Consider the following 24,826-nt stretch of genomic DNA (forward strand, 5'->3'; position numbering starts at 1 on the left):
TCATCACAATCCGGGTCACATAGACGATGTCAAATTCTGTGAGCAGAATCTGCCACTTTGCAAGCCTCCCTATGGGCATAGGCTTCTGAAAAATATACTTTAATAGATCCAAACGAGAGATGAGGTAAGTAGTGTAAGATGACAAATAGTGCTTCAACTTCTGTGCTACCCAAGTTAGGGCGCAACATGTCCTCTTAAGGTGAGTGTACTTAACCTCGTAAGATGTGAACTTCCTGCTGAGATAATAGATGGCCAGCTCCTTCCTGCTGGTGATGTCATGCTGACCCAGCACACAACCAAACGAGTTGTCCAAAACCATTAAATACAGAATCAAAGGTCTCCCTGGTTCAGGTGGCACCAACACAGGTGGGTTCGACAAGTACCCCCTTATCTTATAAAATGATTCTTGACACTCATCTGTCCATTTGACCGCAGTATCCTTCTTCAACAATTTGAAGATAGGCTCACAAGTTGTCGTAAGCTGAGCAATAAACCTGCTGATGTAATTCAACTTCCCTAATAAACTCATCACCTCAGTTTTGTTCCGTGGGGGTGGCTGTTCTTGGATCGCTTTGATCTTTGACGGGTCCAATTCAATACCTCGACGGCTGACTATGAATCCCAACAATTTTCCAGATGGTACACCAAATGCGCATTTTGCAGGATTGAGCTTAAGATTGTACCTGCGAAGCCTTTGGAAGAATTTTCTCAAATCTCTGACATGATCAGACTGCTTTTTAGACTTTATGATTACATCATCCACATAAACCTCGATCTCCTTGTGTATCATGTCGTGGAATATGGTTGTCATTGCCCTCATATAAGTTGCCCTAGCATTTTTAAAATCGAAAGGCATGACCCGGTAGCAGTATGTTCCCCATGGCATGATGAATGCTGTCTTCTCTGCATCTTCCTCATCCATTAGGATCTGATGATAGCCCGCATAACAATCCACAAAAGACCCAATATTATGCTTGGCGCAATTGTCAATAAGAATGTGGATATTTGGCAGCGGAAAGTTGTCCTTGGGACTCGCCTTGTTGAGATCACGGTAATCAACACACACCCTGGTCTTGCCATCCTTCTTTGACACATGTACTACATTGGCTCACCAAGTGGGATACCGAGTGATCTGAATGACTTTTGCATCAAACTGCTTGGTGACCTCTTCTTTGATCTTCACACTCATATCACTCTTAAATTTCCTCAACTTCTACTTGATAGGAGGGAATGCCGGGTCAGTGGGCAATTTGTGAACCACCAAATCAGTGCTTAGACCTAGCATGTCGTCATATGACCATGTGAAAATATCTTTGTACTCAAACAATGCTTTGATTATCTCTTCCCTCATTTGCGGTTCAAGATGGACACTTATCTTGGTTTCTCTAATATTATCTGGGTCCCCTAAATTGGTTGCTTCTGTATCACTCAGGTTAGGCTTGGGTTTTTCTTCAAAGTGGCTTAATTCTTTACTATTTTCTTCAAAGGCCTTATCCTCATCATATTTTGATTCATCATCACATTCTATTTCTTGAATTATTATCTCAGAATTGGATTGACTTTTAAGACTGGGCCGAAGATTCCTCATGCATGTCATTGAAACCAACATAAAAAGAACTGTATAAGGAAGAAAAGAAAAACAAAAATAAAACCATCAGGAAGGAAGAAAAAGGGAAATTGCATTTCATTGAAATTGAAAGATAACAATGTTTATACATCCAAATGGATGGAACATAGAATCTGAATTACAACCCTGGAATAATCCAGATAAACTAAAAGAAAATCAAAGCAAACTACCTAAACTTCTTCCTGGTGGGGAGAAGAGTAGCTTCCCAATTGTTAATCTTTGCACTGGGCCCAACAAATTGCACATCCGCCTTGCTAGAACCCTCTCCAGCTTCCACCATGTTCACCTCATCGAATAATTTCTCAAACCTTTCAAGAAACTCCTTATTAGGACCAACCACAGAACTGGGAACTGTTGTTGCTGGGCGTTTCTTGGTGTCGAGCCTGACAAATGATCTGGAGAGCAATGGGATGGGCTTTGGGAGGACCCATGCCCTCTGTTTCAACTTTCTGGCTCTTTTTATGTCTGCAACTATGGGCTTGAACCCCAAACCAAATGTATCCAAGTTTTTGGGGAGGGACACCGACTGTACGATACCTTGCAGAGATGCACCCAAACCTTTGCCAGGTACAAAACTATTTTTCAACATTTCAACGGCTACCATGACTGATGCAGCAGATACCCTCGGAGTTGGAACGCACTTCCCTTTTGGAATTTTCTCTACCGATACCATGTCAAAAACCTGATAAACCCATGGCCCCTTGTCGTCTTCAAACTCTATGAATGGAAAAATGGCATCACTGTGGGCACACAAATTATCCTCGTTGTGCACAACAATTTCCTGTCTGTCCCATTCAAACTTGACCATTTGATGCAGAGTAGACAGGACCACTTTTGCAGCATGAATCCAGGGTCGACCTAATAGCAGATTGTAAGAAATAGCCACATCGAGCACCTGGAACTCCATGGTAAATTCAACTGGCCCTATTGTGAGTTTAAGCACTATGTTACCGACTGAATCTTTGCCTCCGCTATCAAATCCCCGAACGCAGATACTGTTTTTGTGAATTCTTTCATCATCCACCTTCAATTTGTTCAGAGTGGAGAGAGGGAAAATGTTCGCACTGGAACCATTATCGACCAGTACACGGGTAACCATGGAATCTTCGTATTTCACCGTAAGATAGAGGGCTCTATTATGCTTAGTACCCTCCACAAGCAACTCATCATCAGAAAAAGTGACTCTGTTTACCTCAAATATCTTGTTAGCTATCTTTTCCAAGTGGTTTACTGAGATTTTGTAAGGAACGTGGGCCTCATTCAGGATCTTCATCAAAGCCCGACGGTGCTCGTTTGAATAGGTCAATAATGACAATAGTGAAATTTGAACCGGTGTCTTCCTCAGCTGCTCCACAATGGAATAGTCCTACACTTTCATCTTTCTCAAAAACTCTTCTGCCTCTTCTTCGGTCACAACTTTCTTCACTAGCACTGGGTTCTCTTTGGAGGTTTTAGCTTTTCTTAACTCTTCGGGGGCAAAGCATCTCCCCGATCGAGTCAATCCATGGGTCTCATAGACTTTTTCTTTGACTTCTTTGCCCTTGTAAGTCACTGTCACTCTTTCATAATTCCACGTGATTGCCTTGTTGTTGACTATCGGTAATTGAGTTATTGGCTTGATAATGACAGCGTCTGTGTGGGCACCCTCCACAATTACAACAGGCTTGTTCACCACTCCTGGCATAACCACTTTTGCTCTTTCTTGTTTTACTGCCACATTACTTAGGGTCCCCTTCTTGGCTACTGCAGATGGTTCCAGCCGGATCACTAATTTCTCACTTGTTGGCTTTTCAACCAGCCTGACTTCACTAGACCGAATCATCATGACGATCTGTGAAGGCTTCTTGGGCTCCCCTCCCCTATGCACTATCTCGATCATATTTGTCTCAGGATGGGCCGGCAACAGATTTTCGTTGATATTGGGTGCCTCCGGAGCTTGGACCTCAATCCGATTAGTATCAATAAGCTCTTGAATAACTGTTTTCAATTGCCAGCACTTCTCTGTGTCGTGCCCTGAAGCACCAGAACAATATTCGCAACTCATAGAGTGATCAAGATTCCTCGGGGGAGGGTTTGGCAGTTTTGGCTCGATCGGACTCAGCATACCCAATTATCTCAACCTGTGGAACAAACAGGTATAGGATTCTCCCAATGGAGTGAAGGTTTTCTTCTTTTGTAGCCTCTCGTTCTTAAATGCTTGGTTGGGCGAGAAACTTGATCCAGGAGGTTTTCGGTAGGCTTTTGGGGATGGATAGGCATTTTGTGGAGCTAGGTATGTATTTTGTGGGACTGACGCACGCCATTGTGCGTGGGCCGGAGGTTGGCGGTATGTTTGGGCATGGTGGGAAAAAATGGGGGTCTGGTGGTGGGTAGTAGTGTTGTGGTAGGCTCTATGGGGTATGAGGGTAGGTTTGGTGGTGGGGGCGAGGTTGATAATAGTGGTGAGGTGAACCCCTAGGCCCGAACCAAGCTCCCGACTCGACTGTTGCGATGTCCTCTTTCTTCTTCTTTCCAACCGCTCCCCCAATACCGTTTTGAATGGCCTGAGTGGTTGCCTTAATAGCTGAGTAACTCATGATTTTGTTGGACTTGAGCCCTTCTTCTACCATGGCCCCTATTTTCACCACTTTGTTGAAGGACTTGCCTACATCCGATACCAGATGACTGAAATAAGCGGGCTCTAAGGCTTGCATGAAATAATCCACCATTTCACTTTCTTTCATCGGAGGGTCAACCCTCGCTGCTTGCTCTCTCCAACGGAAACCATACTCTCTGAAACTTTCACTGTGCTTTTTCTCAAGTTTTGTCAAGGACAGTCGATCCGGAATGATCTCGAGATTGTACTGGAAGTGACAAGCAAATGCCTGGGCTAGATCATCCCATGTGTACCATCTTCCGTGATCTTGCCGGGTATACCATTCCAATACTGAATCACTCAGACTTTGACTAAAATATGCCATTATCAAATCATCTTTCCCTCCAGCTCCCCTCATTATGCTACAAAACCCTCTCAAGTGCGCTACTGGATCACCGTGCCCACCGTACAAGTCAAACTTGAGCATCTTAAACCCTGCCGGCAATTGCACATATAGAAATATATATAGATCTTTGTAAGACACACTTACATGACCTCCCAACCCCTGCATGTCTCTGAATGACTGTTCCAGACTTTTAAATTTCCTGAACATCTTCTCCTGTTCGAGATTTTTAGATGGTTTTTTGGTTTCCGCAGAGAGGTCAAAATGAGAAGTGTAGGTATAGGGTTCTGGAACCTTGAAAGTGGGCTCCGTGGGGTAATACTGGTTGTCATGAGTCTGGAACAGAGGCTCATTGGAGGATCGGTGTAATGCAGCAGGTAGGGGTGCCACAAAAACAGGAGTGACTGGTGAGGGAGGGTACGAGACTTGTTTGGGTGATGGAGCTTGTGATGTATGGGAAGTGGTGTCGTAGCATTGTTGGTAGAGGGGAAAGGCCAGAGAAGAGTTCATAGTGGGAGGTTCCTGGGATTGAGCCAATGGCGGGATAAAAGTAGGGTTGGCGGGGTAACCTGGAGGTGGGTGCCCTTTTGCCCATGCTTGGTACATTTCAGCCATCTGCTACTTCAGCTTATACAACTCATCTTTCAGATTAACCTCCGATTCTTCCACCTCTTTTGACGGGTCGACAATACTTGCCTCAAGTTCCTGGTTGGCAATGTTCAACTTGTTTTTGGACCGGGTGTTGTAGGGGTGAGTTGCCAGAATACCAATCAAACTAATCACCTACCTGAACTATAATTTCATCAATAACAAACTTGTTAGCGATTAAGGCTTTAACAGATAAGCAACCGCACATTTGAGGAGTGAATGCACCTAAGCAGTTAACCGTTTCTATTATGCATTTGATCGGCTGCTTGCGTCATCCCGGCTTTTCCTTATTTCTATTTGCAACTTCTCTTTTCTCTCTCTTTTTTTCTTTTTTATTCTTGCCTTTATATGCTTGATTTCTCTTTGTTTTTATTCTCTCATTTCTCTCTCTGGTTTTGCCATTGTTTCCTTTCACGGTTTCTTATTTTCTCTCTCTTTTCTTTCTTTTTCTCTCTTGTTTTTCCTCTTTTTTTTATCGCTCTTTTTATTTCTTTTGATTATGGTTGAATCATATGGAGATTGCCTACGTATCATGACCCCGCATGAATCAGACCAAGCGTAGTTCTTGAAGATAAGTGTAGAAAATAAATAACAAAACGTTTTTGGGATTTCAAATTTTTTCCATAAAATAAAACAGTTTTGATTACAACCACTCATTCTACCAAATTATAAAATTAGCAGGCTTGAAAAGGGAAATTAACAGACTCAAAACAAGACCAACAGACTCTGACAGAAAGATGAAAACAACAGACTCGAAAACCAACTAACAGACTCCAATAAAAGAAAATACAGACTCGCAAACAAACTAACAGACTCCAATGAAAATCATGAATACATTAATGCCTCAAATGCTCCTGGGGCCCACGGGACATCATTCGGTCTTGCCACAGGCTTATATGCAAGATCCCTTTGAAGCCTCTCCAAGTCACTCATTATCTTCCGGACAAATGTCATCACTGCCGCGAAAAAGGTGGTGCGAGTCATATCCTCACATGCTTGGCATTTCACAACAATGTAGTCGGCAATGGTCTTGATCCTCTCTTAGATTCTACCCTTTTCCTGAAGCAGACGCCTGACCTGCTGATTCCGGGCTTCTAACACCTGAGTGTTGTGAAGGTGTTGATTTTGCAACTGTTGTATTCCTTCCTCCATCTGAGCCATCAAATCATAACATTTTTTCCTATCAGCTTTAAAGACCTTGGCCTGCTTGGCTGCCTTATTCTCGAGGGTAGTCATTTTTCTCTTCAGGCTGGTGATTGTCCCTTCCTACTTTCTTTTCATTTGCCACACAAACTGTGCCCGCCCTTTTGCATTTTCCGCCAATTGAGCCCGGACCTTCGCCAGACTGGCCTCAGACTTTTCTAGGTCATCTTGATACTCAAGGGCTTTCTTTTTCAGACTGCTTATAAGCCTTTCATGTGCTCGGCTTCTTTCCGGGTTCTAGCAGCTATTTTCATCTTCCGGATTTGAGCTTTGAGGGTTTCATTTTCCTGAGTTAAATTCTTATTCTCGCCTTCATCTGCGGCGGCTTGCAACCCATTCTCAAACTGAAGGTCCATGACTTGCTTTTCCAGCCTACTTATGGTGGCTCGGTACTCATTTTCTTTGGTCAACTAGTCCCAATGCACCTGTGCTCTGTCAGTAAATTGTTGGACATGGGGTTTCTTTGCGGGCCTTTCGGGCTCATGATGAGCTAGGGATCTTTTACCATACCAAGAAATGTAACTAGTCTCCACCTCGCCTCTGGATAGATCTTGTACTTGAGTTCTAGGATCTAAGAATCTGCACTGATGCCAAATCCGACGCGCTTTTTCTTCTGGAAAAGAGGCTTTTGGTTCCAACTCAATAACCTGCCGACTCAAATCCTCATTGTGTGGAATGGTCTGATATCAGCCTAACTGACGTAGAACTCGGTGTGGGGCATAAGGCTGGATACTACAAAGACCCATTAACAGCAGAAAACATACCTCAGCCAGAGCCACCCGAATGTCCATTCAATCTTATTTGTAGTCAAAGATCTCAAACGAGCATGCCATGCTTCCGTACCATCCGGGAACTCATAACCCTCTACTCGTTTTTCATGTTTTTCAATGCACTCGAGGCCAGTCATACCATAATTCAAGTATCCGAAACGGTGGCAAAGGTGTTCCTCCATCCATAATTGTAACAACATATTGCACCCTTCAAAGAACTTTCCCCTTTCTCGACAAAGGGTCAGAGCTCGGTAAATTTTTGCCAAAATCATCGGCACTATGGTCCCATTTGCCTTTTTCATCATAAAGTCGGCTATCCCCATGAGTCCTAACTCTATGTTCCCGTCTTTTCTAGGGCAAATAAAAGTACCCAGGAACGCCATTGTAAAAGCTAATCCTCTCTGAGCTTCCCACTTGTCTTGGTTTCCCGCGTGAGTAAGACCGGTGTCTGGCATCTCGAAGCCACGGGGATTCCCGTAACGTTGGTAACAAAAGTAGAAGGTACAGAATCCTTTGGCCATATTTCCGTCTCGGATATCCCGACTGATGCTTAACAAGTCCAAAAATTTATGAGGGGTTACTGTTCTCGGTGCTACCGGGTATTGATTTCTAAGATTCCATCGAAACCGGTGTAGCATGTTATCTCTTCTAGTGTAGGAGTTAGCTCGAAATTAGCAAAGTGGAACTAAAGAGTAAAGCAATGGGTTATTATCAAGGCGAAGAATAAGGGTTTTGACATGATATGTGCAAGACTGCGATCCTGGATATGACGTTGTTATATTTCACTCTTGAGGTTTTATTGATTCTAATGAATTAAATAGGTGATTAGCTTATACTTCCGATTCAGACTCCTCTATCAATTAAATCTAAATCTTTCAATTAAACTAATGCGAAGTGCGGTGAAACCTACAAGAATCTATTGGTAGGAATGATCTAAGATAAATTTCTTGCGAATATTTCTCAATCTTAATTTAAATAGTAACTCAAAAATCTCTCTCGATTGCTTCAAAGAATCACCAAAATAAACTAAGGCATACTCTGCAATAATACTCAATTTTTCGATTAAACACTATAAAGAATAAAATCAGAACTAATATTGAATCCCCTCCAATAAATTCAAGCAACTAAATAGTAGTCAAATCCATAAACAACTATCAAGTCACCAAATCATGTAAAATTCTAAGGTAAACTACTCCATAGGTATGGAGAAAGTCATCACAAAAAGAATTAAAGAATAAGAAAACATTAATCCAACGTTACAATCCAAACTCGCGTATTGAATTGGTAGAAGGAAGATGAATTCTTGTGTCTTTAAGCCTCTAATAATCTCTAAAAGCTCCCAAGGTCAACAGTCCCTTCAAAAACATCTTTTTGGTATATTTATACTATGTAGGAGTGGGCCCGAATGAAACTACCCTTTCCAAGCCGAAACAGAAAAATACTCTGAGAAAATTATACAGGCGCTCCATGCCTAGCGCACCATGCGCCGTGGTAATAGGGAAGTTCAAAGAGCAGTTTCTGATGGACAGCAGCATAGAAGCACTGCCGCACCGCCCCATGCGGCGCGGCTGTGCACTTTTACAGAGTAAATTGTTTTCATCCATTTTTAATAACCAAATTTGACTTCCAACCTCCAAACATGATCCCGACTTAATTTCTTGGGCTTTTACTCAGACTTCAAAGCTCCAGCTTGTTCAATTTAGCTCCAAATTATCTTATTAGCTCGGAATCATTTCCTGCAAGGCATAAAGCACGTAATAAGCGCATATCACCATTATTTAAGCTCAATCACAAGTAAAATACAGTGATTGAAGGGCAAACTATGACTAAAACACGGGTTTCTAGCCTACTCTCAACACCCAATGCCAACTTGTGAAGCATCACAGTAGACTATATATAAACCCAATGCTGAAAGTAAAACCAGAATTGGAGTTGTAGTCAAGGCAATCTTGAGCTCCTAAAAGCTCTCCTCACACTCATCCGACCACCTGAATGGGGCACCTTTTCGAGTCAATCTAGTCAAAGGAGCTATAATGGACGAGAAACCCTCCACAAAGCGACGATAATACCCAGCAAAGCCTAGGAAACTCCGGATCTTAGTAGCGGTAGAAAATATGGGCCAACTTTGAACTGCCTCGATCTTTATTGGATCTACCTTAATCCCCTCACTAAACACCACGTGACCCAAGAATACCATTGATTCTAACCAAAACCCACACTTGGAGAATTTAACATATTGCTTCTTCTCCCTCAAAGTCTGGAGCATGATCTTCAAGTGCTGCTTATGCTCCTCTCGACTGCAAGAATACACCAATATATCATCAATGAACACAATGACGAAGGAATCCAGATACGTCTGAAACATGTAGTTCATCAAGTTCATGAAAGTTGTTGGGGAATTGATCATCCCAAAAGACATCACGAAGAACTCACAATGCTCATAACGGGTCCTGAAAGTCGTCTTAGGAATATCTGAAGCCCATATCTTCAACTGATGGTACCCTGATCTCAAGTCAATCTTTGAGAATACTCTAGATTGTTCAACTACCTGTAGTCAATGCATATCCTCATAGAGCCATCTAGAACTAGAGCACCCCAAGGTGAGATACTCGGTCTGATGAAACCTTTATCTAGAAACTCTTAAAGTTGTTCCTTTAATTCCTTCAATTCTACTGGTGCCATGTGATATAGTGGAATAGATATGGGTTGAGTGCATGGCACCAAGTCAATACCAAAATTAATAAACCTATTGGGTAGCATGCCCAATAGGTCTACTAGAAACACATATAGGAACTCCCTCACTTAGTATCGGTACTAGCATCCCTCATAAAGGATAAGTATGCAAAGCACCCCTTCTTAACCATCCGTTGAGCCTTCAGAAAAAACACCACCATACTTGGAAAATGACCCAATGAACCTCTCCAGTTGAACCTCGGCAACCCCGGCATGGATAATGTCATGGTCTTAGCGTGACAATCAAGAATAACATGATATGGTGACAACCAATCCATGCCCAAAATCACATCAAGATCCACCATATTAAGTAATAGAAGGTTAACCCTAGTTTCATAGCCCCCAATAGTGACCAAATAAGGACAATAGACACAGTCCACCATAATAAAATCCCTAGTAGGTGTAGACACATAAACAAGAGTACCTAAAGAAAAATCCCTAATAGGTGTAGACACATAAACAAGAGTACCTAAAGAATTATGAGACATATCCAAATATGAAGTAAAATAGGATGACACATACGAATAATTAGAACCTGAATCAAATAAAATTGCATCTCTATAATAGACTGGAATACCTGTGATGATGGCATCTAATGCAACTGCCTAAGTCCTACCAGTGAAAGCATAACAATGTTTTTGACCTCTCCCTCTAGGACATTAGAAGCCCACCGTCTTCTATCTCTAGTTGGATGTTCATGTGGAGTAGCAACTGGAGCGGGAACCATAGCCTAAATACCCTACTGAGGTCTAACCCTCTAAAGTTTAGATAATATCTCACAATATGCCTAGCATCACTACACTCAGAACAACTCCTCTACAGGTATGGCTGCTGATACTGAGTCTGCTCTGGACGACTAGAATAACTGTTGTAGGAACCCCGTGTAAGAGAAGCACTAAAAGATGGTTGTCCGATATGAGTACCCTGAGGTCCTTGACTAGATGAAGTATTATGAGTAACCTGAAGTATAGGCTGAACTTGTCTAATGATAAAGACTTTATCATGACGAACGGTAAATGAAGAGTGGGAACCGCTAAATCTTCCAAAACCTAGAGGCCTTTTGGCCTCCCTCTCCCCTCTCTTCTACCTGCGGATATGCTCCAACCTCCTAGAGATCTCCACAACCTAGTGGAATGAAGTCTCAGTCTCCAACTCTCGTGCCATACCAAATTAGAGGCTATAATCGAGTCCCACAATAAATTTACAAACTCTCTCTCTCTCTCATAGTGGAAACCAAAGTAGTTGTATGATGAGATAACTCCATAAACCTCATAGCATACTCAGACACAACCATACTCCCCTAGCGCAACTACTCAAACTCGATGCACAACTCATCCATGTGGGTCTGTGGAATGAACTCTCTCAAGAAGAGATCTGTGAACTAGGACCAAGTAAGTGGCACTGTGCCAGCTGGCCTACTCGCCTCATAAGTCTGCCACCACCTATATGCCGGCCTCGCCAGTTGGAAAGTAGTAAGGTCGACCTCGCTTGACTCCACTTTGCCCATAGCACACAGAATACAACGACACTAGTCTAAGGCCTCATTTGTTTTTTTAAATATTAAGACATCTGAATCTGAATATACGTCTGAATGTTAAGATGTGTATTAAGATCCGAATATTAAATGATTAAGATTATTTAATTTTAACATCTGAATGTATAAAATTTACCTTTATTTGAAAATTAATAAACATAAAATTCAAATAAAATACTAATTAATATTCCATCAATAAAATATATAGTTTTAAAAAATATGATAGTTGCTGGTGGTGATGGCTAACAGTAGTGCTTGTGAATACCGACTAAAAGCGGTGGTTGGTGGTATATTTGGTTGATGGTGGTAGTTTAAGGTAGTAACTTGTGGTGATTGGTAGTGGCAACAATTATGGTTGATAATGGTGGTGGTGGGTGGTGATAGTTAATAATGGCGAGTGGTGGTGGTGGTAGTTGTGATTGAAGAAAATGGTGATGGGTGGTGGTAGTTTATAATGATGGACAGTACCAGCTATGATTGATGGTGATGGGATGGTTAATTGTGGTAGTTGAGGTGGATGAGTGTCGGTTGTCGTTGAGAAAGATGATGGTGGGAGTGGTAGGGTGGTGGGTAGTGGTAGTCCATAATGGTGGCGGCTATGATTGAAGATGATGGTGGTGGGAGTGGTGGGGATGGTGGGTGGTGGCAGTCGACAATGGTGACGGCTATGATTGAGGATAATAGTAGTGGTGGTTGAGTATGGTGGTGGTGGGTGGCATGGTGGCAGTTGATAATGATAGGCGGTGGTGGCAGTTAATAATGAATATGAATGATAGCATCTTAATGAAATTAAGTCTTTGTTATAGATCTTAATCATACAGACCTATTCAGACCCATTAAGTGGTTGTAAAGTAAAAAAAACAAACATACTTAATGATTAAGATCTAAATAATTAAGATTCAAACTTTAAAAACAAACTCATTTGATGTCTGAGATTTGAATGATTAAGATTCAAACCTCCATTAAGTGCAAACAAATGAGGCCTACGAAACCCTATGCATCCTCAAAAGCCCCACAGCTGAAATGAGGATGATCATACTTTTGGAACCTTTCTAACCTCTTCTGCTCCTCAACCGATGCAACTGGAATGATCTCGAGTTGAACCGCAACAATGGGCTGCACTGATATAACACACAGAGCATGATCAACATGAATCCACTGCTCTGAGTATGGGAGGCAGGAGTCTAAGCTCTTTTTCGTAGCCTGAGAAGTAGCTGGTGTAACCCGGATCAACCTCGCCTGAACCAAGGTCCCAAACATGCTCAAAAAGTGCTTCAAGGTCTCTTGAAGTCCAGGGTAGCAACAGGCGCCTCGGATGCTTGCTCCCAACCGGAGCTACAAGTGGCTTCTTAGTCACAGTCCTAGCACGACCCCTTGCTATGGCACGTTCCCTGCCTTTACCTCATCCTTGGACTCTAGAAACACCGGTCTTGGGAGCATCATCATCCGTAACTGAAGGTCGTGTCCTCAACATCTGTGGGAGAATAGAAAGGCAATGGCTCAAATTCTGAAATCAGCAAACTCGTACGAAAAGGAATGAAAGAAGTGAAATTTCCTAATAGTTTAGTAGCCTCTCGAAGATAAGTACAGACGTCTCTGTACCGATCCGTAAGACTCTACTAAACTTTCTTATGAGTCGTAGAATATTTGAACCTAGCGCTCTAATACCAACTTGTCACGACCCAAAATCCCACCATAAGGGTTGATGACACCTAGTTCTGAAGACTAGGAAACCCTATCATATAATGATATCAATCAAAATATAGCAACTTAAAAATTTAATAGAAACAGAGAAATGTCATAACACAACCAAAATGGAGATACAACAGTCATCTTCCCAAGAGTCATAAACTCTACATGGAATACATAAAAAGTCTTAAAAATACATCATCGTTTTAGATACATAAACAGTAGAAAATGAAGTAAGAGGGTGACTCTGAGTTTTACGAACTGAACAACAGGTATACTTTGAAGTCTCCAATAGCTCTAGCTCAACTCTATATCGATCAACTCGATTTAAAGTACCTGGATCTGCACAAAGAATACATAGAACCATAGTATTAGTACACCATAGGCAATACCCAGTAAGTACCAAAAGTAACCTCAAGTGACGAGGTTCAAGTCATGACACTCACTTTTCAATAATTTGTGCGAAATATCAACAGAAAACTAACAACGAAAAGCATAACAGGACAAATATCAACAACCTCAAAGAACGTGTAACAACAAATCAATGTAGAATAATATATTTTTACCAACAAAATATCAATGGGAACGGTACATGTGATAACATATCAAATTCAACCAAACAACTCATAACGCACCATCGACATTAGGAACACAAATCCGACCCTGAAGTTGCAATACACTATCATCACCAATAGTCACCTTCTTAGCACCACCTCGTTGCACTGTGTCCTTAAGTACAAACAAATGGGAATCATCATACTAGCGAGCCATAAATGCGCTCAAACGAGGACGAATGTGAAATAACACAAACAAGGACTATGCTATGCTCAGAAATATCCAATATTACCATCTTATTAGACAACACCTGAACATCCATAGACAAAGACCTCTCCATAGCTAGAATAAATGGCAAACTCTCCATACTCTCGCCCTTTTCTACTCAAGGTGTCTGCTACCACATTAGCCTTCCCCTGATGATACAAAATAGTGATATCATAATCCTTCAATAACTCTAACCACCTCCGCCGCCTCAAATTCAAATCCTTCTATTTGAACGAATATTTAAGACTCCGATGATCCGTGTAAACCTCACAAGACACACCATACGAGTAATGCCTTTAAATATTGAGATGTGCACAATATCTGCCGACTCCATACATAAACTGAATAATTCTTTTCATGGGGCTTCAACTGGCATGATGCATAGGCACTCACCATGTCATCCTGCATCAACACACACCTAAGACCAACATGCAAAGACTCACAATACATAGTATACAATATCGATCTTGAAGGCAATACCAAAATTAAAGTTGTAGTCAAAGTGGTATTGAGCTTCTAAAAGCTCTCCTTACACTTGTCAAACCATATGAACGGAGTTCCCTTCTAAGCCAATTTAGTCAATGGAGTTGCAATAGACGAGAAGCTCTCTATAAAGTGATGAGAGTACCCAACCAAAACCCAAAAAACTCCAAATCTCAGTAGCGGTTGAAGGTCTAGGCCAACTCTGAACTACATCAATCTTCTTCATATCCACCTTGATCTCATCACTAGACACCATGTAGCCCAAGAATATCACTAAATCCAACCAAAACTCATGCTTAGAGAACTTAGCACACAACTTTTCTCCCTCAAAATCTGAAGCACAATCCTCAAATATTTCCCATGCTGCTTCCTATTATGGGAATATACAAAGATATCATCGATTGAATAAAATAACAAAGGAATCAAAATAAGGCTAGAACACACTGTTCATCAAATTCATGAAAGTTGCTAGGGTGTTAGTCAAGACAAAAGACATTACCAAAAACTCATAATGCTAATAACGGGTCCTAAAACCATCTTAGGAATGTCCGAAGCCCTAAGCTTCAACTAATGATAATCCGATCTAAAGTCAATCTTGAGAACACACTGACACTCTGAAGCCGATCAAACAAATCATCAATGTATGTTCTTGATGGTAACCTTGTTCAATTGCCTATAATCAATATATATTCTCATAGAACCATCCTTCTTCTTCACAAATAACACTGGTGCACCCTTAGGAACACTCGGCCTGATGAATCCCTTATCTAACAACTCATGTAACCTTCAATTCCTTTAACTCTGCCATGTGATATGCAAGAATAAATATGGGCTAAGTGCTCCGACCAAATCAATACCAAAATTAATATCCCTATTAGGTGGCATGCTCGATAGGTCTACAAGGAACATTTCTAAAACCTCCCCCACTACTGGGCTGAATTAAGAGTAGGAGTATCAGTACTGAATATCCCTCACAAAATCTAGATACATCAAACACCCCTTATCAGCCATCCATTGAGCCTTCAGAACAGAAATCACCCTACCAGGAATATGACCCAAGAACCCCTCCATTCCAACCTTGGAAATATTGGCATAGGCAATGTCATGGTCTTAGCGTGACAATCAACAATAGCACGATACAGAGATAACCAATCCATACCCAAAATCATCTTAAAGTCAATCATATTAAGCAATAATAGATCAACCCTAGTCTCATAACTCCAATGGTAACCACACAACACGATCAACCATAATAGAATCCCCAACAGGTATAGACACATGAATAAGAATATCAAAGGAACCATGAGGCATATCCAAATAAAGAGCAAAGTATGATGACACATAAGAATAAGTGGAACTAGGATCAAATACTACAGAAGCATCTCTGTGGCACATTAAAACAATACACGTGATCAATGCATTTGAAGCAACTTCCTCTGACTTGGCCAGGAATACATAACAACGGACATGTCCTCCACCTAACTGACCTCCCATTTTAGGATGACCTTGAACAGACTGAGCTCTACCCATATATGGTTGTGCAAGTGGTGTAGCTTCTACGTAGGAATAAAGGACCGGGTGCCCTAATATGGTGCATTACTCAGAAGTCAAGGGCAATCCCTCTTGAGATGACTCAAGTCTCCATACTCAAAACAACCCCTGTTCTAGCGAGGCTGTTGAATATGTAACTGACCCTGAGGACCTGATTGCCCACTTGAAGATCCCTTAATAAATAGGGATTGGTATGAACTCTATGTTGGCATTACACTGAAAGATGATTGGGTTGGGCGAGCACTATATGAACTATGGCTGAGTTAAGAACCATAATGAACCTGATGGGCTGACTGAACTGGCCTGAAAAACAACCTCTACTATGATGTCCCTAGCCTCCAGATGAGGCACCACTAAAACTACCTGAACCAAGGCCCACTTGGCATCCTACTCCTCTCTCTCCTGCCTGCGGATATGCTGTAAGTGCATGGAAATCTCCACAACCTGATGAAAGGTGCTATCAGTCTTGGCCTCTCGGGCCATCCTATAACAGATACCAAAATTGAGGCCCTCAATGAACCTCCTAACCCTCTCCCTCTAAGTAGGGATCAAGAGTACAACATGACGTGCCAGCTCTATAAACCTTTTCTTATACTAGGGCTGGGCATATATCGGGTAAAATCGATAACCCAAACCGTTAATTGTTTATTAGGTTATCGGTATCGGATTATTGAATTAATGGTTCGGTAACAGTTTAGAAATTTTCACTATTGGGTTATCGGTTCGGGCCTCGGTTTGCCAATTTTGTTAATGGGTTAACCGATAACCCAGTAAGAATTAATAAAATTATGACTTTACCCTTAAGTATATACATAGTTAGGGCTTCAGTTCATTCTCTCCTATTCTTTCTCAGCCGCACTCTTTAGTTGCTTCATCTTCATTCTTCATAGACCTTACTAGTTACTCCTAGAGTAAGTCTTTAGTCTTATACATTAGGCTTTTAATTTCTATAACAAAATTCATCTTCATATAGGGATTGCTCTATGGTTTCTTATTTCAGGTTAGGCATTTGAGAAACAACATCTATATTATATTGGACTGTTTGAGGGCTTCAATGCTTATGAAAGTGCAGATATTGTGTGAAATAAAAATTCAAAAATCAACTATTATTGTTATCATATCGAAGGAGGCAGCTAATGCCTTGGAATATTTTGTGAGAATTCCTGCAGTTTGATAAGTATTTATCCACTGATTTTTTGGTGAAGCCAATAAGGATTGAGTAGTTGTTGTTTTGTTAACTTGAATTTATACTGTTAGTACTATATGTTTGGACTACTTAATTTTAAGGTGAAATTTCTACTACTTTATATTATTATTAATGTATCTGGGCAACTTGTTGAAGTATTAGTAGTACTCCAGTTGTGGCCACTAGACATAACGCTGAAATGGGTAGTATACTATATGTGAATTCTTCTCTCTTTTACTTAACTCTAGTGAATTGTCTTCTCTTTTTTGCTTAAATCTAGATTGAGTTATCTTATCGGGTAAACTGATAACCGAACCGATAATGATCGATAACCGATTAACCGATACCCGATATCTTATCGGTTCGATTATCGGTTTATTAAATTTATAAACCGATAACCGATATGCTAAACTGATAATATTCATAACCGAACCGAACCGACCGATGCCCACCCCTATCTTATACTGCTTCACAGTCATACCCTCCTAGCATAGATGCTCAAACTCGCTGCACAACTCATCTCAGCGAGCCCGTGGAATAAACTTCTCCAAGAATAGAACATAGAATTGAGACCATATGAGTGGTGTTGCACCAATTGGTTTACTCAACTTATAAGCCTGTCACCACCTGTAGGATGACCCTGTTAGCTAAAAAGTGACGAAGTCAACCTCATTTGTGTCCACCAAACCCAAACTATGTAGGTGATACTGATCAAGAAAACTCTATGCATCCTCAGTAGGATGATCACTAAAGTGAGGACGAAGAAGTCTCTAAAATCTATCCAGCCTCTTCTACTCCTCAATTGTCAAAACTGGCATAATCTCAAGCTGGACTGCAGCAAGTGGCTACAGCAGCAGAACCCCCTGTATCTGATGACCACGATCTAGCTGCTTTAGTATACATGCAAGGGAATCTAGGATCCTCCTCTAACCTGTGAGGTAATTGTTGCAACTTGAATCACATCCGCCTAAGACAAACTCGTATACATGCTCAAAATCTGAGCCAAAGCCTCTTGAAGTCCAGGTGTTGCAGTAGGTCCCTCTTAAGCTTGAGCTGGTCCCGCCAGCTCAACATAATCTAGAACCTTCTCATCAATGTGAGCTACTGGTGTCTCCATAGTGGCTTCTCTAGTGGGGACTCCAATCGCCGCTCGTGCTCCACCCCTACCTCTGCCCCAGGCCCGACCTCTCGTGCTCCACCCCTACCTCTGCCTCGGGCCCGACCACATCCTACTGCTCTAAAAGAATGTGTCCTCACCATCACTGAGAGAATAGAAGAACAAAGATTTAAATCCAACCAATAGAGAATGAAAGAAAGAGAAGATTTTCTGACAGTCTGGTAGCCTCACGAAGATAAGTAGAGACGCCTTCATACCGATCCTCAAAACTCTACTAAGCCTGCCCATGACCCGTAAAACATATGAACTAGGGCACTAATAACAAGCTGTCATAATTCAAAACCCCCACTAATCGTGATGGTGCCTAAACCACTTGCTAGGCAAGCCAATCATAAAATAATAACGGGAAAAAAAACAATAATATAAAATAAAGGAGTCTAAAAGTCGAATAACATACATAAATAATAACAAATACAGTAATCTCCCCAAAATTAGTAACACTAAGTCATGAGCTCTAACATATGACTACATACAATACACTGTCTGAATCAAATGCAATAGTAAAATGATAGAAAAGGAGCATGGAAGATTTTATGGTTCTAATTATGGGTGGCAAAATGGTTAAAAGAAAACAGTTAACCACTCATATAATTTATTCAAAAATGGGTTGTACAATAAATTTTTTAAAAATGGGTCAAATATAGATAAGAATCATATTATTTATTTAGAAAATGGATAATCAATGAGTCTAACTTTTACATTTATAAAACCTGTAATTGAGGATTCTTCAAGTTAGAAGGACTAAGAGCCCGTCTGGACATAAAAAAAATTATTTTTTCCAAACTGAGCACATAGGGTCGGTTGTAGTCATATTACATTCTCTACTTAATTGTGCAAATCAGGAAGAAATAAGAATCCATTTGAACCTTTTTGCAATTGGCAAACTGCAGGGGAGTACAAAATTCCAAGCGTATTTCCCTTCCAAGCCGTCAGATTCTTTCTGGCACCTATCCTGACCGTCAATTCGGCGCTCTCCTCTTTTCCTGGTAATGATCATCGATTCCCTCGTTTTTTCCATTTCACCCCGGAATTCAAATATATATTGAATATAGTTTATACTGCTTTCCCACTCTCAGGTTTATAGCAAAATTCCTCACTCGCGTCTATCTATAGCCACGTCACAGGTGAGTAGATTACGACGCCGTTTTGTGTATCTATTTTCCGATAATACCCTTCACAGTTGTTTCTCTGCGCGTGGCAAAAAGTAAGCCCTGAGCGTATTAAAGGAGCCCTTTGGGTATTTTCTCAACTAAGAGTTTTTTTTGCTTTGATTCTCCCTCTAGAAAGAAAACCCTCGGCGGAAGAACAGTAGTAGAAGCGTGATCATCATGTCGGCTAGCGGCGGCGGTAGTGGTGGCGCAGGAGAGGAAGAGAAGAAGCCTAACGATCAGGCGGTTCATATCAATCTGAAGGTTAAGGGTCAGGTATATTCATTATCGACGTTTTAATTGTTTAACATATATTTTTATCTCTTTACTTCCATCTGTGTTGATTTTCATGTACATATGCTCGCATACAGCTGTGATTTCGTTCTCAGGATAGTTCTTGTGATTATTTTTGTTTTCGGCAATGATGAAAAAACTCGTGTAGTCAAGCAGTTTTGTACTGATAAAAGATGCAGTTCTATTAATCCATGATTCCTTTGAATATGCATGTGGTTCGATGATACATAATTATGAAGTTAATCGGGCTGATGGATTTCATGTTTCTGCACGCACTGGTGGGGGTGTTGTGCACTGTAAACTGTGATTTACCTTACGAGTGTACGTACGGTGTTTTGGGTAGATTTGTTATACAGAGAAACCAACATCGAGCCATATCTTGCTGTATTTTTTTTAAAATTTAAAACCAAAACAACGAATTACCATGTAAAGCTGAGGTTTGGTTTGGAAGAAGGTCTGGGCAGTTTGAGCAGTTAACAGACCAATTTTTTTGAATATGACTTAATAAAGCTCTTACTATAATATTTCATACCTGGTGCAGATCAACCTTTTTTGTGTGAAGGTAGTGTCCGGGTTAGTTTGCGTCCACCTCGAGTATTCTATCGGGTACCTGCTGCTTCTCACCAATATAGGTACCGGCAACTTTACTCACCAAGGCTTAAAAGATGAGAAGATATCATTTGGTTTTTTTTTTCCTCCGTTGGGGTATAAACTTGAAACCTTATGGTTCTCCTCCCACTTTATTGACCAATAAGCCACACTCTTAGGTGTTAGTGTAGATCACAACTTACTGTACATAAATGGAACAATGCAGTTTGGATCTCTTCTTGCCCCCTATACCATTGTTTGTCCCGCTTTGGTAATGTTTGTCATGTATATAAGCAAGACATGGAATGAATAATGAGTGGGATGGAAGTAATCCAAATGCCAACTTAGCTGGCTTAGTGACCCTCTTCTTTTTCTTTTTATTGTGGTATGTTATGAATCTGTGTGGTTAACATTGGGCAGTTACATAAAACCTAAATGAAACCCTAATAATGATTATTTTTACAAGTTGAAAACTGTAAGCTCCCAACTTATAAAAGAAACATGTTTCTGTTCAGTTTAATTTGTCGATTCTATAGTTTTTCTGCTCACCACTAAATTTTCTTCCCTCACCTTCTTTTTTGTTCTTCCTTTTGGGTCTCATTCTGTTCCATTTCATGCTCATAAAATACAAGTTCCAGTCAATTCTCAAATATTCTTTTATCTGTTCTGTTTATATCTGCTCTGTTCAATATAGATGCTAAGCTGCATTCTTGAGTAATATAAAGGTTTTATTGCCCAGGTTAGCTCTACCTTTCTTTGATTTCCATGTAAGAAATGATCCGACTCTAAGTTTGTCCGGAATCTGGATAATAAGAATTTTCCCTTGGACTTGGAAGGGTTCTTGGTATTAATTGGACATGTCAATAGAATGCTGGAGGATAGAAGTATTGTATGCTAGGTGTGGGAGTGCTGGGCTTGGGTGTGACCACGAGGAAGACAATATCTTTAGCTGTAGAGATAGGACTTGGAAGAGGGCACTCAGTGTGGGGGCAGACATATCTTTTGACGCAGTCTATTTTACAGGAATGGTATTTGATTTTGTTGTTTGCCTTCTACTGCTAACGCTGTTTAGAAAACCTCAGCGATGAGTCAATCCCTCCATGGATGAAAACATGCATTCTACGCTCAAACCATAATTAAGGGAAAGTAGATTCACTTAACACAACCACATGTATTAGTTAATACTTACCATAAAACCAAGAAGAAAAATAAAAAGAAATCCTCCATGTATTAGTATTTTGTTGCAAACTTCAAAGTAATCTTGTGTTATCCTCATGATGATTGTCAATGGTGTAGGGAATATTTTTTTGGAGCATTGCGCATTCAATTTTTTTTTCCCAATTCGGATTATGTAGCCTTCTCTTTTTCTAGATTGTGCTGGATAAATTGCTTAAACTCTTTCTGATGCTGTACTCTGTGGTTGTTAATATTGTGGTAATGGTAATAGTCAACACATTTACTCTTGAGGGAAATAAGTGTAATCATTGTTGTGCTTGTCTATATTAACCTGGCCTCCATCCCAGGTCAGGATCATTGATTGCTTGAATGTTACCTTGTTCGAATGTGGCAGATAATATAGTTTAGTTGGATGTGTTTCATAGTAGCTAGAGAGGCCTCTCTGCCTCAGACCTCAGTGGTGCCTATATCATCTTTGCTTTAGTGCTTAGTTTACAGAATTTTGCTTCCATGTTTATATAATTACGGAGCTAGATTTTTTCCATACTAACCAGGAGTATATAGCACGGAATGTAGACTCCGAAGCAGCAAACTGCACTTGACCTATTTCTCTCCCTTTCTTTTTTCCTCTCATTGTTAAATAACGTGGTTGTGAGTTGTTCAGTTGTAATGTTATGTGGCCCCAATGTGTACTTTTTGAAACATTTGCTTCTTAGTATTACGTTGTTTGGCATTCTTTTGCCATAGTTTGTGCGCTCCCTCAACCTAAAAACAAGGAAGAGAGTTTGAGAAGATGGAATTGAGGAGTCCTTTCCATATTGAATTGTGTTTTTTTTTCATTGGTAATCTCCATCAATTCTTGCATGCAGGATGGAAATGAAGTGTTTTTCAGGATCAAGCGTAACACACAGTTGCGCAAGCTCATGAATGCTTACTGTGACCGTCAGTCGGTTGACATGAACTCAATTGCATTCTTATTTGATGGTCGCAGGCTTAAGGGAGAGCAAACTCCTGATGAGGTATTGAAACACTTCACACAACTTGTCTTGTTTAACCAACTTATATTTATCTCACATTCTTTTCTACAATTGTTGAAATAGCTGGAGATGGAGGAGGGTGATGAAATCGATGCAATGCTACATCAAACTGGAGGCAATGATGCATGATGCTGCTGCGCTTTTGTTCCTAATTGTTAACTTGGTGGTTATATGGTTGTAGTTGGTTGTTAGGGTGAACGCTTTGGAGTGTTGGTTATTACTCTCCCATCTGCCTAAATGGGGGAGTGTATGGATGTTAGTAGTTTTAGTTTTCAGTACTAGACGATAGCTTCCAAATAGTTTTCACTTTCCATCGGCAATTATCAGAGTTTACTCTGAATATGTGTCTTGTATCTCACTTTGCCTAATTATATTTCAGACCTGTCGTAATGATGAAACATCAACATCTTACAAATGCTGAAACACATCCTGACCGAGATACCACTAGTTCCACGGCTGGTTGCTTGGATTTGGTGGTCTTGGAAAGCCAAGACAAACAGAAATAGACTATTGGAGCAGTAGCCTACCCCTACCCTCATCAAAGTAGAACGAAACCAAAATGTGGTTCTTTTGGACAAGTAGTACTTTAATAGGTGTAAATAAAAAAGATGATATTTTTATATATAGCGTCCAAATAGCGGGTGCTATACATTAACGTTAACTGTGCCATTAATGTATAGTGCCCAGTATTTGGGAGCTATACATAAAAAGCTGACACTAACAGGTATAACGTCCAAATACTGGATGCTATACATAAAATTTTATGTATAACGTCTAGTATTTGGGCGCTATATGCCTTTTTTCTGGCCCCATCAATAATTCCTGACTTCAATAATTTAAAAACGTAGTGCCACTTTTTGGGCGCTATATATATATATATATAAAAAAGTTCCAGCTAGCCATTTTCTATATAAAGAGGTTAGGATTGTATAGAAATTTATTCAAAATGTGTATAGTGTAGAAATTTTCCGGCTAGCCATTTCCATACTCTTGTTGAAATGTTTATTGTTAAATTCTCCAGCATTTTTTTATTATGTCTGAAGAGCGTAGAATAAGAGTTTCATTATATTGGGGGGTGAGATTGTGATGGAGAATAACTTCGTGGGCTACAGTTTACCTGCTCAGTGTCATGTTAAATTGTCACTTATAATGGAGTACGATAAATTGATATCGTTTTTATGCAAAAAAATGAGTGTGAGGAAACGTTCAGTGATACTTAAAGTAACCGGAAGATATCTGTATTCCGTCATTCCGCAAGGGGTTACTTTTTACTCGGAGTTTAACATCGACGATGATGAAACTTTGAGTGATTTTCTGAGGACTCCAGATGAATGCCGGGAATTTCTTGTAATCACAATGTTGGAGATGTACGTGAAGGTCGAAGACGTTCCAAAAAATGAGGTTGTGCGTAGTAGAGATAACCCCCAGTCATCGGGTGGTTATTCTGGAGCAGTTTTTACCGGACATGTTCCGGATGAAAGAGTTTTCCTTGATTTAAACTTATCACCGCCGACGAATGAGCAGCGAGAAAATAATTTATACCCTGCTTTTCATAATTCACAAGACGAGTGGTAAACTTCAATTTTCATTTGTGTTAATTATGTATATTTTTGGTGTATTGAATTTGTATTAACGCTCATATATTTAATATGGGGTACCGGCCGGATATGAATTTTACAAGTGGCCCATCCGGTAGTCATCACCTAATTAAAAACGTCCATCATGGAGTTTCATCACATTACGACTTGTAAGTGAAGTGATATAGCTATATGGAAAGCATTTATTAATTCAGTAGCTTATATTTTTGTTGGTTGTGCAGTGAAAACGAGCAAGTTGAACCACCCGTACTCACTCAATTGCCCGAAAATGACGTATTACATCGGGATCTGGCAGATGCACAGAGTGAGGAACAGAACAGTGATTACGATAATAATGCTGATGAATCCAGAGACGAGAATCCCTTTCCTCGTGAGGATGGTGATGCGCAGGATAAGGAGGAAGGACCTGATTTGAAGAGAGACCCCTTAGACGAAGAGTGTACGAGTCCGAAGTGCCATTTCATTCAAGGGAGATTCCTTACATTGATAACTTGCCAACCGTGCCGGATGTGGAAGCTCTCACAAGGGATTTTGATGAAATCCGGACAACAATGTGGGATGAGTCTAGACCAACGGTGCTTGCA

The 24,826-nt window shown here is 40.5% G+C and overlaps 2 protein-coding genes across 2 annotated transcripts; one reads left to right on the plus strand and one right to left on the minus strand.

Annotated features, from left to right (window-relative positions):
* Positions 1–1,562: 1,562 nt before the first annotated feature.
* Positions 1,563–5,220, minus strand: LOC138877610 (uncharacterized). The gene is made up of 5 exons (XM_070157235.1): positions 4,158–5,220; positions 3,060–3,604; positions 2,380–2,972; positions 1,798–2,010; positions 1,563–1,617 (listed from the first exon to the last, which is right to left on the minus strand). Exons 1-5 carry the CDS (start codon positions 5,218–5,220, stop codon positions 1,563–1,565), a joined length of 2,469 nt encoding a protein of 822 aa, XP_070013336.1.
* Positions 5,221–19,653: 14,433 nt separating this feature from the next.
* On the plus strand, positions 19,654–23,042 carry LOC104241272 (small ubiquitin-related modifier 1-like). The gene is made up of 3 exons (XM_009796201.2): positions 19,654–19,825; positions 22,477–22,626; positions 22,708–23,042. The coding sequence occupies exons 1-3, from the start codon at positions 19,730–19,732 to the stop codon at positions 22,771–22,773; spliced, it is 312 nt and encodes a 103-aa protein (XP_009794503.1). The 5' UTR covers positions 19,654–19,729; the 3' UTR covers positions 22,774–23,042.
* The last annotated feature ends 1,784 nt before the right edge of the window (positions 23,043–24,826 follow it).

Source organism: Nicotiana sylvestris, chromosome 9, assembly GCF_000393655.2.
Source record: "Nicotiana sylvestris chromosome 9, ASM39365v2, whole genome shotgun sequence".
Taxonomy (NCBI): Eukaryota; Viridiplantae; Streptophyta; class Magnoliopsida; order Solanales; family Solanaceae; genus Nicotiana; species Nicotiana sylvestris.

Coding starts and splice junctions, on each gene's coding strand:
- LOC138877610 (XM_070157235.1), bottom strand. CDS start 5,220: ATGGCTGAAATGTACCAAGCATGGGCAAAAGGGCACCCACCTCCAGGT. Junction 3,605..4,157: donor CACTCAGGCCATTCAAAACG/GTATTGGGGGAG, acceptor AATTGAAAACAG/TTATTCAAGAGCTTATTGAT. Junction 1,618..1,797: donor CCCACCAGGAAGAAGTTTAG/GTAGTTTGCTTT, acceptor TTCCTTATACAG/TTCTTTTTATGTTGGTTTCA.
- LOC104241272 (XM_009796201.2), top strand. CDS start 19,730: ATGTCGGCTAGCGGCGGCGGTAGTGGTGGCGCAGGAGAGGAAGAGAAG. Junction 19,826..22,476: donor ATCTGAAGGTTAAGGGTCAG/GTATATTCATTA, acceptor TCTTGCATGCAG/GATGGAAATGAAGTGTTTTT. Junction 22,627..22,707: donor GAGAGCAAACTCCTGATGAG/GTATTGAAACAC, acceptor TTGTTGAAATAG/CTGGAGATGGAGGAGGGTGA.